The sequence below is a fragment of the Lissotriton vulgaris genome, chromosome 11, assembly GCF_964263255.1.
Source record: "Lissotriton vulgaris chromosome 11, aLisVul1.2, whole genome shotgun sequence".
NCBI lineage: Eukaryota > Metazoa > Chordata > Amphibia > Caudata > Salamandridae > Lissotriton > Lissotriton vulgaris.
Window position 1 is genome coordinate 858,099,285 of NC_141699.1, and position 16,192 is coordinate 858,115,476.

Genomic DNA, 16,192 nt, shown 5'->3' on the forward strand with positions numbered 1-16,192 from the left:
TGAGCCACTAGAATCGCTACCCCGGCTGTCTTGGTAGTACCTGAAGAAAAGACTGCATCGGAAATTTACAAGAGCGTAGTCTATGTGTGTCCTGTGGCAATAGGTGGGTTTCCTGAAGGAGGCAAATGTCCGCTTGGGTGTTCTCCAACAGGGAAAGCACCGCTCGCCGCTTAACGGGATTGTTCAGACCCCTGACATTCAGGGTTACGATTTTAAAGGAATGAGGAGGCATAGGAAGAAATGTGTGTAAAAGCGCAAGTGTCCTGCGTGGTGAATACCGTGGGTGAGCATACTCCCTCAAACTCAAACAGCAAGTCGGCCACCCACCAACAGAATGCAACGCCTCTCCCCCTTGCGCAGCGCGGCCCAGTACCAACCACCAACCCCAATGCGACCAAATCACCCGCCACATACGTGCCAACCTCACAGACCCCCTCCCCATGCTCCAACCTATCATCACAAAGCAAAGCAAAATGGAGAAACTCAGGCAAAGCAACATTTCCTAGCACAGCGCACTGGACCACTTCTTTCCCCACACCCAACTCCCACGAACCCTCCCGGTACCCCAGCACCCCAAAACAACCCCTTCCAAACCACAAACACTGTCCCCGTCCCTCCAAAAAAAAGAGTCAGGGAAACCATTGTCCAAGGCCGGCCCAAAAAGGCAAGTCTATGGGAAAGTCTCGAAAGTGGACGTCCAGCCACAACACCCCCCCCCCCTCCCCCCCCCCCCCCCCCAGGCCCCCAAACGTGCAGCTCAAAAAAGAAGAAGCAATGTCGATCTCCCCCCGGAGAATTCTTAGGCGGTCAAGGCAACCTCCTCTGTCGCCGATTCTCTAGCGACCTCCCGCACAGCATTATCCATCTCAGCCCGGATAGTAGGCGAGTCCGGTCTCACCGAGGAAGACGAAGACCCGCGGTCAGGGATCGATTGCCAGCCATCCCTGGTGATCCGGCGACGACGTGGAGTGGGGCCATCTTCGTCAGTCGCCGTGATGCTCAATACAGTACAGGTGTCCTGAAGGGAGCGCAGCTGATGCAATGTTCCGTTCCAGCGGAAGATAATACGGAAAGGGTGGCCCCAAGAATATTGAATGTCATGCTCCCGCAAGAAATCAGTCACAATCTTAAAAGACTTGCGTTTCTGTAGGGTGACCACTGAAAGATCTTGAAAGAGGGCCACCCTATGGCCTCTGAACTCCAAGGAGGGCTTAGAGCGAGCTACCCTTAGAATCCTTTCTTTCAGGGGATAGTCCGGCAGGAAAGCCAGAAGATCGGGGGAGGCGCCGGGGCTCTACGTCGTGGGCCCACTCTATGTGCCCTATCGATCCTGAGAGTAAAGTCTGCCGGCTCACCCAGGACTTCCCGAAACAGATCTTGCAAGTAGGCGGCCGCCTCCTCCCCTTCTTCTCCGAGCGGAACGCCCCGGACCCTGATGTTGTTCCTCCGGGAACGGTTCTCGATGTCCTCCACATGGGATTGTAGATCAATCTGCTGGTCTCGGAGCCTAATCACTTCCTGCTGGAGCTGTGCCAGTTCCTCGTCCCGGGCATGTTCCGCTTCTTCCACGGATGAGACCCTTTCTCCTAGGCCATCAACCTCTCTCCGGACCGCTCGTACCTCCCCCGCTACTTCCTGCTTGAGAGTCTGGAAGTCATCCCGTAGGGAGCTAAAGAGCGACTCAAGGAACGACCTAGTAACTGGTGGTTCCCCTCCGCTCGCCCCCTGTGAACTGCTAGACTGACTGGGGGAGGGCTGTCCACGGTCTTGCCGCGCATTGCTCCTGTTCAGCATCTCCGGCAGGGTGCGGTCACCCTTTCTGTTCCCCCTGTTGCCGGCCTTCTTGGGCGTCGAATAAGAGTTTTCAATCCTCACCAGCGATAGTAGCGTTCACAACACCACTTAGCTACCCGCTGTGTGACCGCCCTGACCGAAGAGGCCGCACTTCGCTCCTGTAGTGCAGTCCAACATCCGTTCTCTACCGCTCCGTGCTCTCCGGGCGGAGACTCCTGCCCACTCCACCTCAGTGCTAGGCCGGCGGGATGCAGGTTAAAATGGTGTCCACGCTCCGTAGCACGCTGCCTCTCAAGCAGCCCCCGAGCGGACCCCAAGCCGTACACAACAAGGGAGCCACCAGGTCCCCGCGGCAGTCGCTTCAAAGGCTTCTGAGACTCCTCTGGGCCCGAGTTGCACCACCAGGCACCCACCACTTCCTGTCAGGTTTCAGCGGGTGAGACGATCTCGTGCCCCGAGCCAGGCCGGCAAGGCCTCCGAAATCCTCGGCACCGGTCCCATCCACGGCTGTAAACCGGTCGTTCGTCTTGGCGGGGCCCCAACTTCTCACCGCTCCGGTCGCTTTCGTTCAGCGCCACAGTCAGCAGCTCCGCACTGCGGTAGGGGGCGGACCCGAGCTGGTCCCCGTTCCCCTCTAGGCCGCGCCAGCGGCCTCCGCACAGCGCCTCAGGCTCGAGTTCGCTCACAGGGCGGACCCAACGCGCAGATTTCACTCCCAGCAAGGGCCACCAGTTCTCCACTGCACCCGCCGTCGCCAGCTAGCGACGATGGGGGGAGATCAGCGATAAATAAGGTGCTCAGGGGCCTGGGCCGGAGGAGCTCGCCAAGGTCGCGTCCTTCTACTTCGCCATCTTGGCCACGCCCCCTTACCAGCAAATTTAGAGGAGAGAGAACAGTCACTTCAGTCCAGAATAGCAGGATCCTAATCAACAACAATCAAAACATGCTGACACCAGGCATAAAGTGGAGGGGCATCTATGCTAGAAAGATCCTACTTTCCTACAAACAGCTTCGAATTTTATTGCTCCAGTTCCTCTCCATCTTGTCTACAATATTTTAGTGTTTCTTTAATTTTTCTGTAAGGATACATTCATGGGTCTTATTACCAGCTATTCTCTTTGCTGGCTCACTGCCTTCTTGGCAACAAGTCTCATCAAGACTCCACAACTTATATCCTCATTGGCTATCAAACACCACCATGTATTTTATTTAGTGTGGCGTGGTTTTAGTCCAGTTTGATCAAAGCATAAACCATATTTTATGATATCTTGGCTATCAGTGGCTAATCCTTTTTTCCCAAAAGTCTTCACCAGTTTCACCACACCTGAGGCTGTTTATTTATCTAAAGCCCTCTGTCCTGTTCTCTAGTTCATATTTCCTTTGTTCCTCGGATGAGCCTCTTGCCTGTCTGCCTGCCTCCTTGGAGTTATGGTTTATGCTAGCCTGTCTCTGTGCAGTAATTGTAGAGGATAGCATGGATGTACGGAGTTATTCTTCCATTCTGTGGGTTTCGTGCTGCCACCACTCTTGACTCAACACATGTGTAGCTTACCTTCTACGGAGTGTCATCATTATATTCCATTGCATGTTTTCTTCTTAGTCCTACAATCCATTATTTGCCCTTGTTTTACCCCTAACATTTTTGTGTACAATACGCAATAGCTATATTTCTGGCTTTTTAAAATATAATCATATAATTCAGTACGTTGTCCTATCAATTCTCTGTTCATTAATTCTTCAGCCTCAAATATAACTTGGTAATTTTGGTAGCGGCACTCCAACAATTTGATGAAACATGGTTAAGAATTTATTTCTGCTGAGCCAATAGACCGAAATCAGATGAATAATGGAAACTGTCAAGATGTTTGTAGAAATTAATGAATACATTATTAAATGGGTACATGTCGCTCCCGCTTTCTCAAAGTAGCTAGTATTTCACTTTCCATATAGGCCCCCTTTCAAATAAGAGCACAATGTTGGTAAGATCAAACCTATGAAACGTCTACTCAAAAGAGACCATAGCTACTAAAGGTTCAATGGAGATGACAGCTGAAGCCATACTCAGTGTCTCTGTGGGAGGTTAGCGTGGACCGTCTCTGAAGGTTACAATTCCAGGGCACAAAAAGCATAAGGAATGCTTCTTCCCGGCACAAGTCTTTTACTTGTGTAGATTTGCAACTTCTGTTTGCTGATAAATTAACACACCTCTTTACAGTTCATATACACCACTGCCATAGGAGACAGTCTAGATCAGAAGACACACATTGCCTCTAAAAGTTAAAGAACTTTTTCAGTCTTTTCTCTTTGTTTGGTCATGAGACAAAAAGTCATGGAAAAGAGCAGACTAATCTGTTGCTCCATGTCAGCTTTGATGCTAGCGAGTTCCCAAACAGTTGTCCATGGCAAGCGAAGGCAAAGTAGTTCATGAGAAGGGATGAAATAAAGGCCAGTGGCTAATTCCTTTCTTGAACAAACACAGTCTCTTGAGGGCAGAGTCCTGCCTGCTGTAATGTGATGTCATAGTCTAGGTGTGAAAGTTTCCTTCGGGGGAAGTTAGTCAGCAATTCAAATCTTTCATTGGGGTAACCTTTCATCTGAATGTGCTTTACGAGGACCTGAAAATATAAGGAGGAGAATTAAAAATAGCAAACAACACATTCTTTCACTACTTACAACTTACAGCATGCATAAATGTTATTTTGAAACAGGTTCTCTAGTACATGCATAATTATGCAACTTTCTTTAAATGATCCTTGGGTAGCGAACATCCACTTGTAAAGCACTCTGTAGGACTATGCTCTCCACCTACATCCTTGGTTCATTCCCCTGTTCTCTGCTTACCATATTGCTTGACTCCTTACATCTGTAGGGAACCTCAGAGGATGCTAAAAAAGCAGCATGTTGGTCTGCAAAGTACTGAAGAGAAGGGGAAGAAAGGGCAGGAAAAATCTGTACCCGGTACCAGTAAAGAAATTGTTAAAGGCACTTCCAGTGCTTTGATATGCAGGTGGAGACGCAACAGACGGGACAGAATAATTGAGGTGCATGAGGATGCATGGAGAGAGTCAGTAATTCAAGTGCAGAGTGCAAAGTGGACTGTGTGCGCTGGGGTCAACTAAGCAGTTGGGGAGGTGATGGAAGATTAGAAAAGGGACACAAAATAAACTGTTGCCACATCAGTCCTTTGCACTGGTTTGTAAGGTATGATTTCCTGAACTTCTATGTTCCTGAGCCATTGTTCTCCCCCCCTATGAATTAGACTACTATGAAAGCAACCAAGGGGTCTCCCATTTTTTTCAACTTGAAGCATCAGAATTGAACAAGAGGCCAGCCAAAGAGTGCTGCTTTATGTAAGAGTGACATTGTTCCCTCTACACCCCATACTATGGGGAGCCTGACAGTGGCAGTAGCATGTCTAGCCAGGGATGCAGATCTTTTTTCTCTGCCCCCTATGCAGGGACTGTTTACTGGCTCCAGACTTTGTATAAGTTTGCCCAGTTGTCCCATAACAGGATTCGTTTCCCTCTTTCATGGGTGCAGAGGACTTATTTGAATATCTAGTATGTGGGTGTACATGTTAATGAATGGACTATAGAGTGCTGAAGTCCTCTGGACCCTCCGTTTTCTGCACAAGATAATGGTCATCTGTGTCAAGCTAGTTTAACCCTATTGCACATTTCACCAAGTCCATGGACATCTCATGACTCCTTTCCCCAAAACTACAGATGCTTGTGGAGTTAGGGAAGGTGCCCAGCTCCATCACTTTGTCTTGTTTGTGTCTCCTATTTGAAAGAAATTTTGTGACAGTCCTCCACTTGTTAGATGACCTCCCATCTGGAGTGAGTCACTCAACATATATCTGATCATGCCTTACCCAGAAAGACAGTGAAGGATGCTTACCAACCCAAGTTGGGCCAGGATTCGAAGGGGGCCAAGACCTTTAAATGTAAAACATCTGTTTATGAAGGCTTGGTCACAAGAGACAAATCATTATTGCCTGCTTACCCACAACTTTGTACAACACAGCATTTGTGACCAATGAGATTTTGTCGACCCGTACAGGCAGGACAACAGTAGACGCACTTAATTGCCAATCTCCCTCAACACTGTCTGTGGACCCCCCGATTTTTCTGGACTGGAGGGGAGAATAATGTATCTGCCTGCATGAGAAGCTGGATTGCACCTGCAAGGAGCATATTACTTGATCCGCTGAAAAACGTCAAAGCCCAGGTGATTGTTAGGACCTTTATGGTGGACATATCAAAGGAGGAAGGCTGCCCAAAACAAACAATCTAGAGAGCTAGCCAGCCGTCTACTAGAAACAGACCATTGGGTTGAGGGGCTTTTCCATATCCAAACCAAATCTGAAATTAGGTGTCAACAATATGGTCAATAAAGTAAATTCCTGGATCAAAACAGCGGTAGACTCAGCAGTCCCTAAAAAGAGGCTACGATCAAAAAGCAAAAGGCCATCTGAGCCCTGGTTCACTGACAAACTCAGAGAACAGAAAAAAAGTATGCAGGAGATTTGAAAGGGTATGGAGAACTGACTACGCTGAGGTAAGGAAAAGAGAACATGCAACTACTTTATCAGATTACAAAAAAATGATTGTCAAGGAGAAAAGTAAATATTTCACCCCAAAAATCCTGGAATCTAAAAACTCCAGCAAGGAGCTTTTTAACACAGTGAAAAAACTAGCTAAGCACCCAGAGAATCTACAGAAGATAGAGAACCCCGAATTCTGCAATATTCTTGGAGAATTCTTTACTAACAAAGTGGAGACAGTGTATAAAACTTTTACAGACAACATAAATAGACATGTGGAGATAAAAACGTCAGGGATTTATGTATCTGCCACTGACACAACCTTCTCTTTTCTCCCACCTACTGAGGACCAGATCATCCAAGTAGTAAAGATAACAAAGGCAGGAGCTCCATCAGACCCTTGCCCTCCTAAAATCTTTCATCTGTGTCCAGAGCTGATCAGTGAGCAACTTAGAATAGTCTTCCTAGAAATAATTCAGTCAGGCATCTTTCTAGAATCATGGAAAAGAGCTTCAGTTCAACCTTTGTTAAAGAAAGCCAATATAGACCCGACAGAACCTAACAGCTATAGGCCAATATCTAGGATTCCCTTCTATGCCAAAGTGTTGGAAAGGCTGATTAATAGGCAGATCATGTCCTTTATCGCAGGAGGAGAACTATTAGATCATTCTCAGTATGGTTTTAGAGAGGGGCATGGAACCGAGACCGCCTTAGTGATGGCAGTAGAAGAATTAAGAAAAACTCTGGATGAAGGAAAGAAGGCTGTCTTGATTTTGTTAGATATATAGGCGGCCTTCGACACGGTCAACCATGAAATCCTTATTGATAGACTTGAGGAACTTGGCTTTCAAGACAGTGCCACCAAATTACTAACATCATTTTTAACAAACAGAACATTTTTGGTAGAAATGGATGGTAGGGTTTCTAAAACATTCGAGCTGCCATGTGGGGTGCCTCAGGGCTCATCCCTGAGCCCCACTCTTTTTAACATTTATGTGTCCTGCTGGCAGCAATCATTAGACAATGTGGCTTCTCGGTCATATCATATGCCGATGATACACAGGTGGTGATCTCGGTATCAAGCAATATTGACAAGCATTTGCAATGCAATAGGTCTCGCATTAGGAAAGTTTAAGCTATTGGTATTGTAAATTATATTTTTTTTATTTATGTGTTGGTTTTGAAAATAGCGAAATTAATAGCTTCGTCATTTACAATGCCAATAGTTATAACTTTTGCAAATGTGACAACTACAGCATTCATGGTGGTGGAAGTGGTGGACATGTGGTGGTGGTGGTGGAGGTGGGTGTGATGGTGGTGGTGGGCGTAGTGGTGGTGGGCGTAGTGGTGGTGGGCGTAGTGGTGGTGGGCGTAGTGGTGGTGGGCGTAGTGGTGTTGAATGTGGTGCTGGTGGACGTGGTGGTGGATGTGGTGGTGGGCGTAGTGGTGGTGGACATACTGGTGTTGAATGTGGTGCTGGTGGACGTGGTGGTGGATGTGGTGGTGGATGTGGTGGTGGACGTGGTGGTGGACGTGGTGGTGGACGTGGTGGTGGACGTGGTGGTGGACGTGGTGGTGGACGTGGTGGTGGACGTGGTGGTGGACGTGGTGGTGGACGTGGTGGTGGTGGACGTGGTGGTGGTGGACGTGGTGGTGATGGAGATGTGCCGTGGTGGTGATGGACATGGACGTGTTGGTGATGGACATGGACGTGGTGGTGGTGGAGGACGTGGTGGTGGAGGACGGGGTGGTGGAGGACGTGGTGGTGGAGGACGTGGTGGTGGAGGACGTGGTGGTGGAGGACGTGGTGGTGGAGGACGTGGTGGTGGTGGACGTGGTGGTGGTGGACGTGGTGGTGGACGTGGTGGTGGTGGTGGACGTGGTGGTGGTGGACGTGGTGGTGGTGGAGGTGGACGTGGTGGTGGTGGACGTGGTGGTGGTGGACGTGGTGGTGGTGGACGTGGTAATTGTGGACGTTGTGGTGGACATGGTGGTGGTGGCAAAAAAGAACAGGGAGTTAGAGAATGAGGCGGTGTAATAGAGCAGTAAATTAGTATGGGAGAATAGAACAAACAGGGAATTGGAGAAGGAGGTGGGTGGAAGAGAGCATCAGATCAGCACAGCAGAAGAGAACAGGGAGTTAAAGAAGGAGGTGTGGTGGAAGAGAGCAGCAGATCAGCAAAGGAGAATAGAATAGAATAGGGAGTTAGAGAAGGAGGTGTGGTGAAAGTGAGCATTAGATCAGCAGAAGTTAACAGGGAGTTAAAATGCAATGCAATATGTTTCTCATTTGGAAAGTTTGAGCTATTGCTATTGTAAATGACCAATTTTATTTTAATGTTTTGTTGTGGAAAATAGTGAAAATAATTGCTTTGTCATTTACAACGCTAATAGTTATAACTTTTGCAAATGTGACACCTCTAGCATTTGTAATACAATATGTGTTGTGTTTATGTGACTTACATGCATTGATATTACAAACACTGGTTTGGATTTGGAGGGTGGATTTGGAGGGTGGAGTTGGAGTGTGGAGTTGGAGGGTGGAGGCTGGATTTGGAGGGTGGATTTGGAGCCTGGGATTTGCACTATTATGAGTGAAAACGAGGTAAAGAAAAAACGCCACCACACCGAAATGTATATATGAAAAAGAGGAATATATGTACGAAAAGGAGGAAGGAACGGGTGCCTGCTATCGTCCGAAAGGTGGTACCCCGTGCATTAGTACTAGTGCCCAAGAAAAAGCTACTGTCCAAGTACACAAAAAAACTAACCTCCACAATTCGAGTGTACTCTAACCCCTGCATAGGGTAGAGAAAATATGCATGATAATCTTTCTGAAAAAATGAACGAAAGAAAATGAAACTACTGGCAAGTATAGTGTACTTCAACACCATGCTATGTGAAATATTCCTTACCAGGAGAAATATGCCGTAGCTGCCACAATAATAACCCAATTTTCCACAGGAGTAGTTAAGCACGACCCTACAAATATAATATGTAAATGTAAAACCATTCTGGAAATTGTACAGCAAACCAGTCTGGTCAGAAGGCCTGGTTCTAGTAATCTTCTTAATGAGTTACATATCCTTCTATTTGAAATAATTTACTATCCTCTTTCTACAGTTTTGAAAATAAAGTCTGTTAGGGATATCCTAAAAGAAAACATTTAGTTGACTTAATTTGCAGCGTGACTTCCGTTTCAAAAGTCGTCGTAAGCACCAGAGCAAAGAAAGAAACGCTGAACATTCCACAGCATCATCCACACCAACATTCCAAACCACACTCACACTGGCTGAGCAGCAGATATAACATATAGCTGTGTGGCCTAAAATAGTCTGAATTGTCAAACTTGTAGGAGTTATGTTGGTACCGCCATTGGCAGTGCTGGCAGGCTACGGGTGTGTAGGCTGCAGTGGCCTTCCGAGAAGGACCCTGCCACTTCATTTTTGCAAATGAAGCACAGACGTACTTCATGCAGAACTTGAGTAGAAGCACACAACCTTGCATGCAGCACTCACACCATACCTGAAGATCTTTATTTGCTCCCCGTTCACAAACCGGCACAATTCAAACTCATCAACACGTTCAATGCGCTACATTAACACTGGCCCACCTTCCCTCAACAATGACATCTGCTTTCACAAACCTGCCATACACTGCTCTTCGTCTGGACGTTAGACCAAGAACAGAAGAGGTTGAGGAGAAATTAAAGGTAAAAGGTTCAAAGGATAGTGGCGCTAAAGCAGAGGAAAGCATTGCAAGCCATGGTCAAAAAGCCTCACACATTCAGCCTCACCTATCGCCATAGTTTTAGAGGTCTGCCACCGGAGAGGTTATAGAAGAGGGTTGTGGCTGTAAGCCTCCAGCAACCAGTCTAGTTATGGATAACAGCACTATCACTAAGTAGTATCTGTCCTCTATGACAAATTCTGGTTAGGAGGAATGCGGCTCTAACTACCAAGCTTTTAAGAAATTAAGATTTAACGGACATAAAATGGAAAAACAGATCCCGAAGACTAGAGAAAACCGGTAGAGGTATTATCAAATGAAACGGCTGAGTAATTAAGAAAACACTTTTTTTTTTTGAGTCTTCAAAAAAAACTTTATAGTTTAGCAGGTAACGCAGCTGTGCGCCTACATCCACTTCGTGGCCGGCAGCTCACAGTTCGATCTTTGCGTTCTGTCACGGTGTATTGGCTTCCAAGCCATTGATTAACAGCATGCCGCCTATAACCACACAGGGCCAGCCGCGTATGAAATCAGCGGTTGCTGTGCCAGCCTGGTATCCTGCACCATATCCGCGCACCCCCCCCCCCTCTCCCACCTCGCTTGTATGCCCATCTTTCTCAGTTCAGTATGATTTCAGTGCATCTTACAGTGAGAGAGAGCACAGCTGTGTTAGACTCCGCTTTTTTATCAACCTTTTCAACTTAAGATAACTGTTGACCTTGGGTAACAATCATTAGCCAGTGCGCACACGTCAACTGTGTAAACGTAGAGCAAACTCAAAAGGGCACTTTACCGTACACTCCTCGTACTTTCTTATCACGTTCTAGTCACATTCGGGGGGACGTCTCACTGACGTACATACTTTCATCCATCACACCTCATCCCCCTAGCACAATTCCCGGTATTAGTTCTGATCCTCACTGCCCCAGGACAGACCCCCTCTCACATGTCTCTCTTTCCAGCATTTACTCATCGTCCCCTGACTGTTCAGCACAGCAGACCCGCAGGTATTCACACAGCGGGGCCCATATGTCTTTAGGTTTCGACTTCACAGGCAACTCTTCCGCATATGTCTCAAGCTGGTCTCTGCAGAACACCATATCTTTTAGCCAGCCCGATACCTTAGGAGAAAGTCTGCTGCCCCAAGTGAATAACACACGCCGCTTTGCCAGTAGCAACGCCACCTGAATCAGTTTGTCCAGTGCACCTCTTGCCACAGACCCGTGCCCTAACAAGCACAGCGCTGGGTCGTTCTGCATCTCAATGCCTGTCATCTTTGCTACATTAGTGACCACTTCATCCCAGTATGTATGCACACGGGAACACTCCCAAGCCAGGTGTGTGAATCCCGCATTTTCGGCTCCACACCTCTAGCATTTCCCCTCTTCTCTCAGTCCTATTTTCCACAGCTTGTGCGGAGTGTGGTACACCTGATGGAGATATTTTAAATGAATGATCCTCAAATTACTGTTGGGGGTCAATTTCCCTGTTATTGTGCATACCCGTTCCCACTCTACCTCTGTTAGCGGGGATTCCAATATATTATTCCAACGCGTCAGACTCCCATCTACTGCGCGTGGGGTATCCGCCTGGACCACTTTATACAATTTAGTTATCATTTTCTTTTTCGTGGGGGCTGTTATGACCAACTGTAGCGCGAGTGATTGAGCCGGTTCTTCCGGAAAATCAGGGTAATGTGCTCTAATGGCCTGTCTCAACCTGTGGCACGTAAACTTGAACAACAATGTAGGGTTCGCGATGTATGTTAAATCGTCACCCGACATACGTCCCCTCAGTGTAGAGGTCCCCCATGGTTAACTATTTCCACCTCTCAAAGGGATTTAATCGATCCCTTATCTTGCACCACCGATAGTGCAGCGTGTCCCTGTATAGGTAAAGCGGGCGCGTATAATTGAAGCTTGTGTGTCTTCCGCCCTATGGCTTGCCAGGCCGCTACCATAATATCTATTGTGTTTATTTCTGTTTTAGGCGTATGTCTACAAGCATGTGTTAGTATGCCCTTCAGCGGTGTGGGATCTGCATCTCCCTGCTCCACTGCCACGTGCGGTGTGAATGCATGGTGTTTAAACCAGTAATATGCGTATTGTGCTTGGCAGCAGAGATAATACAGATATATATCCGGCGCCTTGAATCCCCCCTTATCGTACGGAAGCGCTAGTGTGCGCCAACTTATACGTGGCTGTTTCGCGCCCCACACTAGTCTAAGGAGTTGCGTTTGGATTGTCTTAAAAAAGGGACCGGTACGTTGCAAAACAGGTACAGTAGCTTAGGCAAGATCACCATCTTAATAACAGCAATCTTGTCTGCTAGCGATAACGGCAATCCCATCCACCTGTCCACCTGTGTAGTAATCGCATCGTATGCTGCTCCGTAATTTTCGGTGATCACCACTTCTGGATCTCTGTGTACCCACACTCCAAGTATTTCACCGGTTCTGCGGACCATATAAGAGGGTATTCCATCACAGGGGGTGTGGTAGCAGCAGTCAACGGAATAACCACTGATTTTTGCCAATTAATACTTAATCCAGAATATAGGCCAATCTTTATGTACTCCCTCAATAGCGGTGATAGGTACACTCCTGGTTCACGCACATACAGGACCATATCGTCAGCGCATAACGATATCCATACCGGTCTATTATCGAATCTCAGCGCTGCAGCACTGTGTAACTGGCGCACCTTACACGCTAGAGGTTCTAGGGCGATAGCAAATAGCAACGGGGAGAGCGGGCACCCCTGTCGTGTGCCTCTGCCAATTTGCAGCGGTTCAGTCGTGTCTCCCCCGATGCGGTGCCGTAGGTTCCGCGTAGAGCAATTGTATCCACCGAACGAACATAACATGGAAGCCCATTCTATGCAGCACATGTATCATGTAGCCCCACTCCACTGAATCAAACGCCTTTGCGGCGTCTAATAACACTGTGACTGCTTGGAGTTCAGGGTTTAACACATGCAGCATGGCAAATATGGTGCGTAAGTTCAGAGACGTGGACCGATCTGGTATAAAACCCGCCTGATCCGGCAGGACCAGCAGGGGCATCAGTGGCTGCAGCCTGGTGGCTAGAATCTTCGCTAACATTTTAGCATCTATGTTTATAAGCAATAAAGGGCGATACGAATCGCACTTCTCCGGTGGCTTGTCCTTTTTCAAAAGTGTTATAATTAACGCCTGTCTAAGTGACGGGGGCAGCTTGCCCTCCTCATAAGCCTCAGCATACATTGCCAATAGATGGGGCGCAAGGAGCTGAGCATGCGCTTTGTAAAATTCTGCCGTCAGCCCATCAGGGCCAGGCGCCTTCCCATTCGGGAGTGATTTGATAGCCGCCTCTACCTCTTCTTCATCAACTGGTTACCTGAGGTATTTCCTATGGGCATCGGACAGCCAGGTGCATGCAACGTCCTCTAGATAGTAATTTAGAGCCTGACCCTCAGTGGCGCCCCTGGAGGTATATAGTGTTTTGTAGAATCGCCTAAACGAATCTCCCACTTCTTTAGGAGTGATGTGTTCCACCCCCTCATCATCTACTATACGATCTATAGGAGGCTGTATAGCTCGTCGCGTTAGCTGGGCCGCAAGAGATCTACCCGGTCTTCCACCTTCCCCATATCTTCTGGCCATGTATCGATTGGTCAAGTATTTAATCTCTGAGTCTGCAAGTTCATTATATTCATCCACCAACTCTGGCATATCCAGGAGCGTCTGCGCATCTCGCTCAGCATCATACTGTGTTTCAAGCACTCTCAGTCTCCCCTCAAGCCTGTGCAATCTATTGCGGATATCCTTCAAAATCCCTGCCGTTGTGCTAATACACACCCCTCTAATCGTGACTTTGAATGCCTCCCATAGGGTCCCTTCACTGTCCACTGATCCCACATTCTCTGCAAAATGCATCTCAATGGCCTTCCTAATCCTGTCCGCATATAGAGGGTCTAACAAGGCCTCTGCGCGGAATCTCCACGTGAATGGTGTCCTCTGGTTTTGGGGAATATTCATCGTTAGCAGCACCGGGTTGTGATCGGAAAGTGTTCTGGGCAGAATAGTTACATCAGCCATCCACCCAACAGTTTACTTCATCACTGACTAGCCAGTAATCTAATCTAGACCACCCGTTTGTCGCGGGTGTTATGTGTGTGTCAGCCAGCGTCTGTGAATGTCTCATGCGCCATGCGTCCTGTAGCCCAAACTCTAACATACCATCTTTTACACACTTGGCAACTCTGCCCATTCTAACCCCTAATGGATTCGACTTGTCCAATGCGGGATCCAAATGTGTGTTCAAATCCCCACCCCATAATATCGCTGTATCTGGCCATGCCCGCAGTACCCTGTACATGTTCAAATAAGCAGTCGTGTCGTCCACGACTGGGCCATAAAAGTTTATGATTGTGACTTGTACATGTCCTAACTGCCCTAGCACCATCGCCCATCTGCCCTCCTTGTCAGTTGCTGATTCCAGTTCCTGAAATATCACCCCCTTCTTTACCAAGATCAGCACACCTCTTGCGTATGAAGAGTAGGAGGACGCCAATCTGTACTCTGTCCACCTTTTTGCAACTCTAGCTTCTGTTACCCCCGTTAAATGCGTCTCTTGAAGCAGCGCTATCGAAGCATTTTGCCTGTCCAACTGCGCCAATACCCGTCTTATTTTCCGGGGCGTGTTCAGGCCGCGTACATTCCACGATATTGCCTTGTACATTGTGCCCCTCACGTCAGTGATGCTCTCCATCCTGGGTGCTTCTTAGTCAAATAATTGTACAATATGCATGCCCCCTCTATTACTTGCCACATAGAAGAAGTACACTCAAGTGCCCCAACACTGCAAACTCTGACAACTCCCCCCCCTCCCTCCACCCACCCACTTCAGCACACCCCAATCGCTAAAGCCATGATCCCCTTTAAACACCCCATCAAACCATAACTTAAGAACTGAGCAGTCCATGTGGGGATTACCCATTGGGGGTCTTGACCGCTTCGACCAGTCCCAGATTGTGTAAGGGAAGGGAGCCATTGAATCACAAGTGTTCCCTCTGACCCCTGTCATGGTAATCTCTTCGTGTGTGTCCCAGCCGCTCGGGTCCATAGCTCCCCAGCAGGCCTCTTGGTCTCATACCGCCACTCAGTAAGTAATGTCTGTTATAATACATACTGTACCTTTCGTGCAGGTCACTCATCTATGTCCGAGGTGGCCGCTGCGTTAGCCTATATGTGATTCCGCTGCAGAGTCTTGGCGTACTCCATAGCCTGCTTGGGCGACGCACATATTTTACCCTTTTCATACGTGCCTATTCGCAATTTCGCCGGGTTTAGCATGGCGTATGGGATTTGTTCCTTTTGCAACATTTTTTTCACTGTTTGGTACTCTTTGCGGGCCGCCTGGACCGCAGGTGCGAAGTCCGGATAAAAAGAAAGCACATTTCCCTGATGAGTGATGGATCCCTTCTGTCTGGAAATCCTCAGAATCGTGTCTCTATCCCGAAAATTCAACACCCGTGCTATTATCGGCCTCGGAGTCACTCCCGGCGGAAACCTCGCCGCCAACGATCTGTGTGCACGTTCGATCGCGAACAGGGGTGATAGCTCTTCTTTTCCACACACCTCCAGCAGCAGGGTCTCAACGTAATCTTCCAGTTTGCCCACATTCGTGGACTCCCGCAGCCCCAAAATGTGTATATTAATTCTTCGGGAGAGCGCTTCGCTCTCCTCGCTCCGTGCCTGTATGACCTCCAGCAGTTTGGCGAATTCATTAGTCTTGTCCGCGACCTGTTGTAGGCCATCTTCCACATCTGATATTCGCTGCTTCGCCTCATTCAAACGCACTGCATGTTTGTCCAACTTCGATGAGAAGTGATCCATTCTGCCTGTGAGCACTTCTATCTTACCATCGATAGTCTGTAAGCTCTGCTGTATCGCCACTAGCGTTTTGGCAATATCGTTGCTCTGCGTTGCAGCTTCTCCGTGCTCCGTGTCCGGCGCAGAGTCGCGCCGTTGGCGCCCCCCGTTGCGCAGTTCAAAATTCAGTTTCGGCTGCGTTTTGTCCGGTTTCCCCATTGTCACCAGCCAGAGGTCACCCACACTCGGATCCGTGACAGCTGGGCCACC

General features: G+C 48.1%; 1 protein-coding gene across 1 annotated transcript in view; it reads right to left on the reverse strand.

Annotated features, from left to right (window-relative positions):
• Nucleotides 1–3,578: 3,578 nt before the first annotated feature.
• The window catches only part of UBXN7 (UBX domain protein 7), a 684,054-nt gene continuing 671,440 nt past the window's right edge, over nt 3,579–16,192 (reverse strand). Inside the window, exon 11 of the mRNA XM_086943995.1 lies at nt 3,579–4,409. Within this exon, the coding sequence (XP_086800121.1) occupies nt 4,248–4,409 (162 nt within the window). The 3' untranslated portion in view covers nt 3,579–4,247. The remainder of the gene's footprint in view (nt 4,410–16,192) is intronic.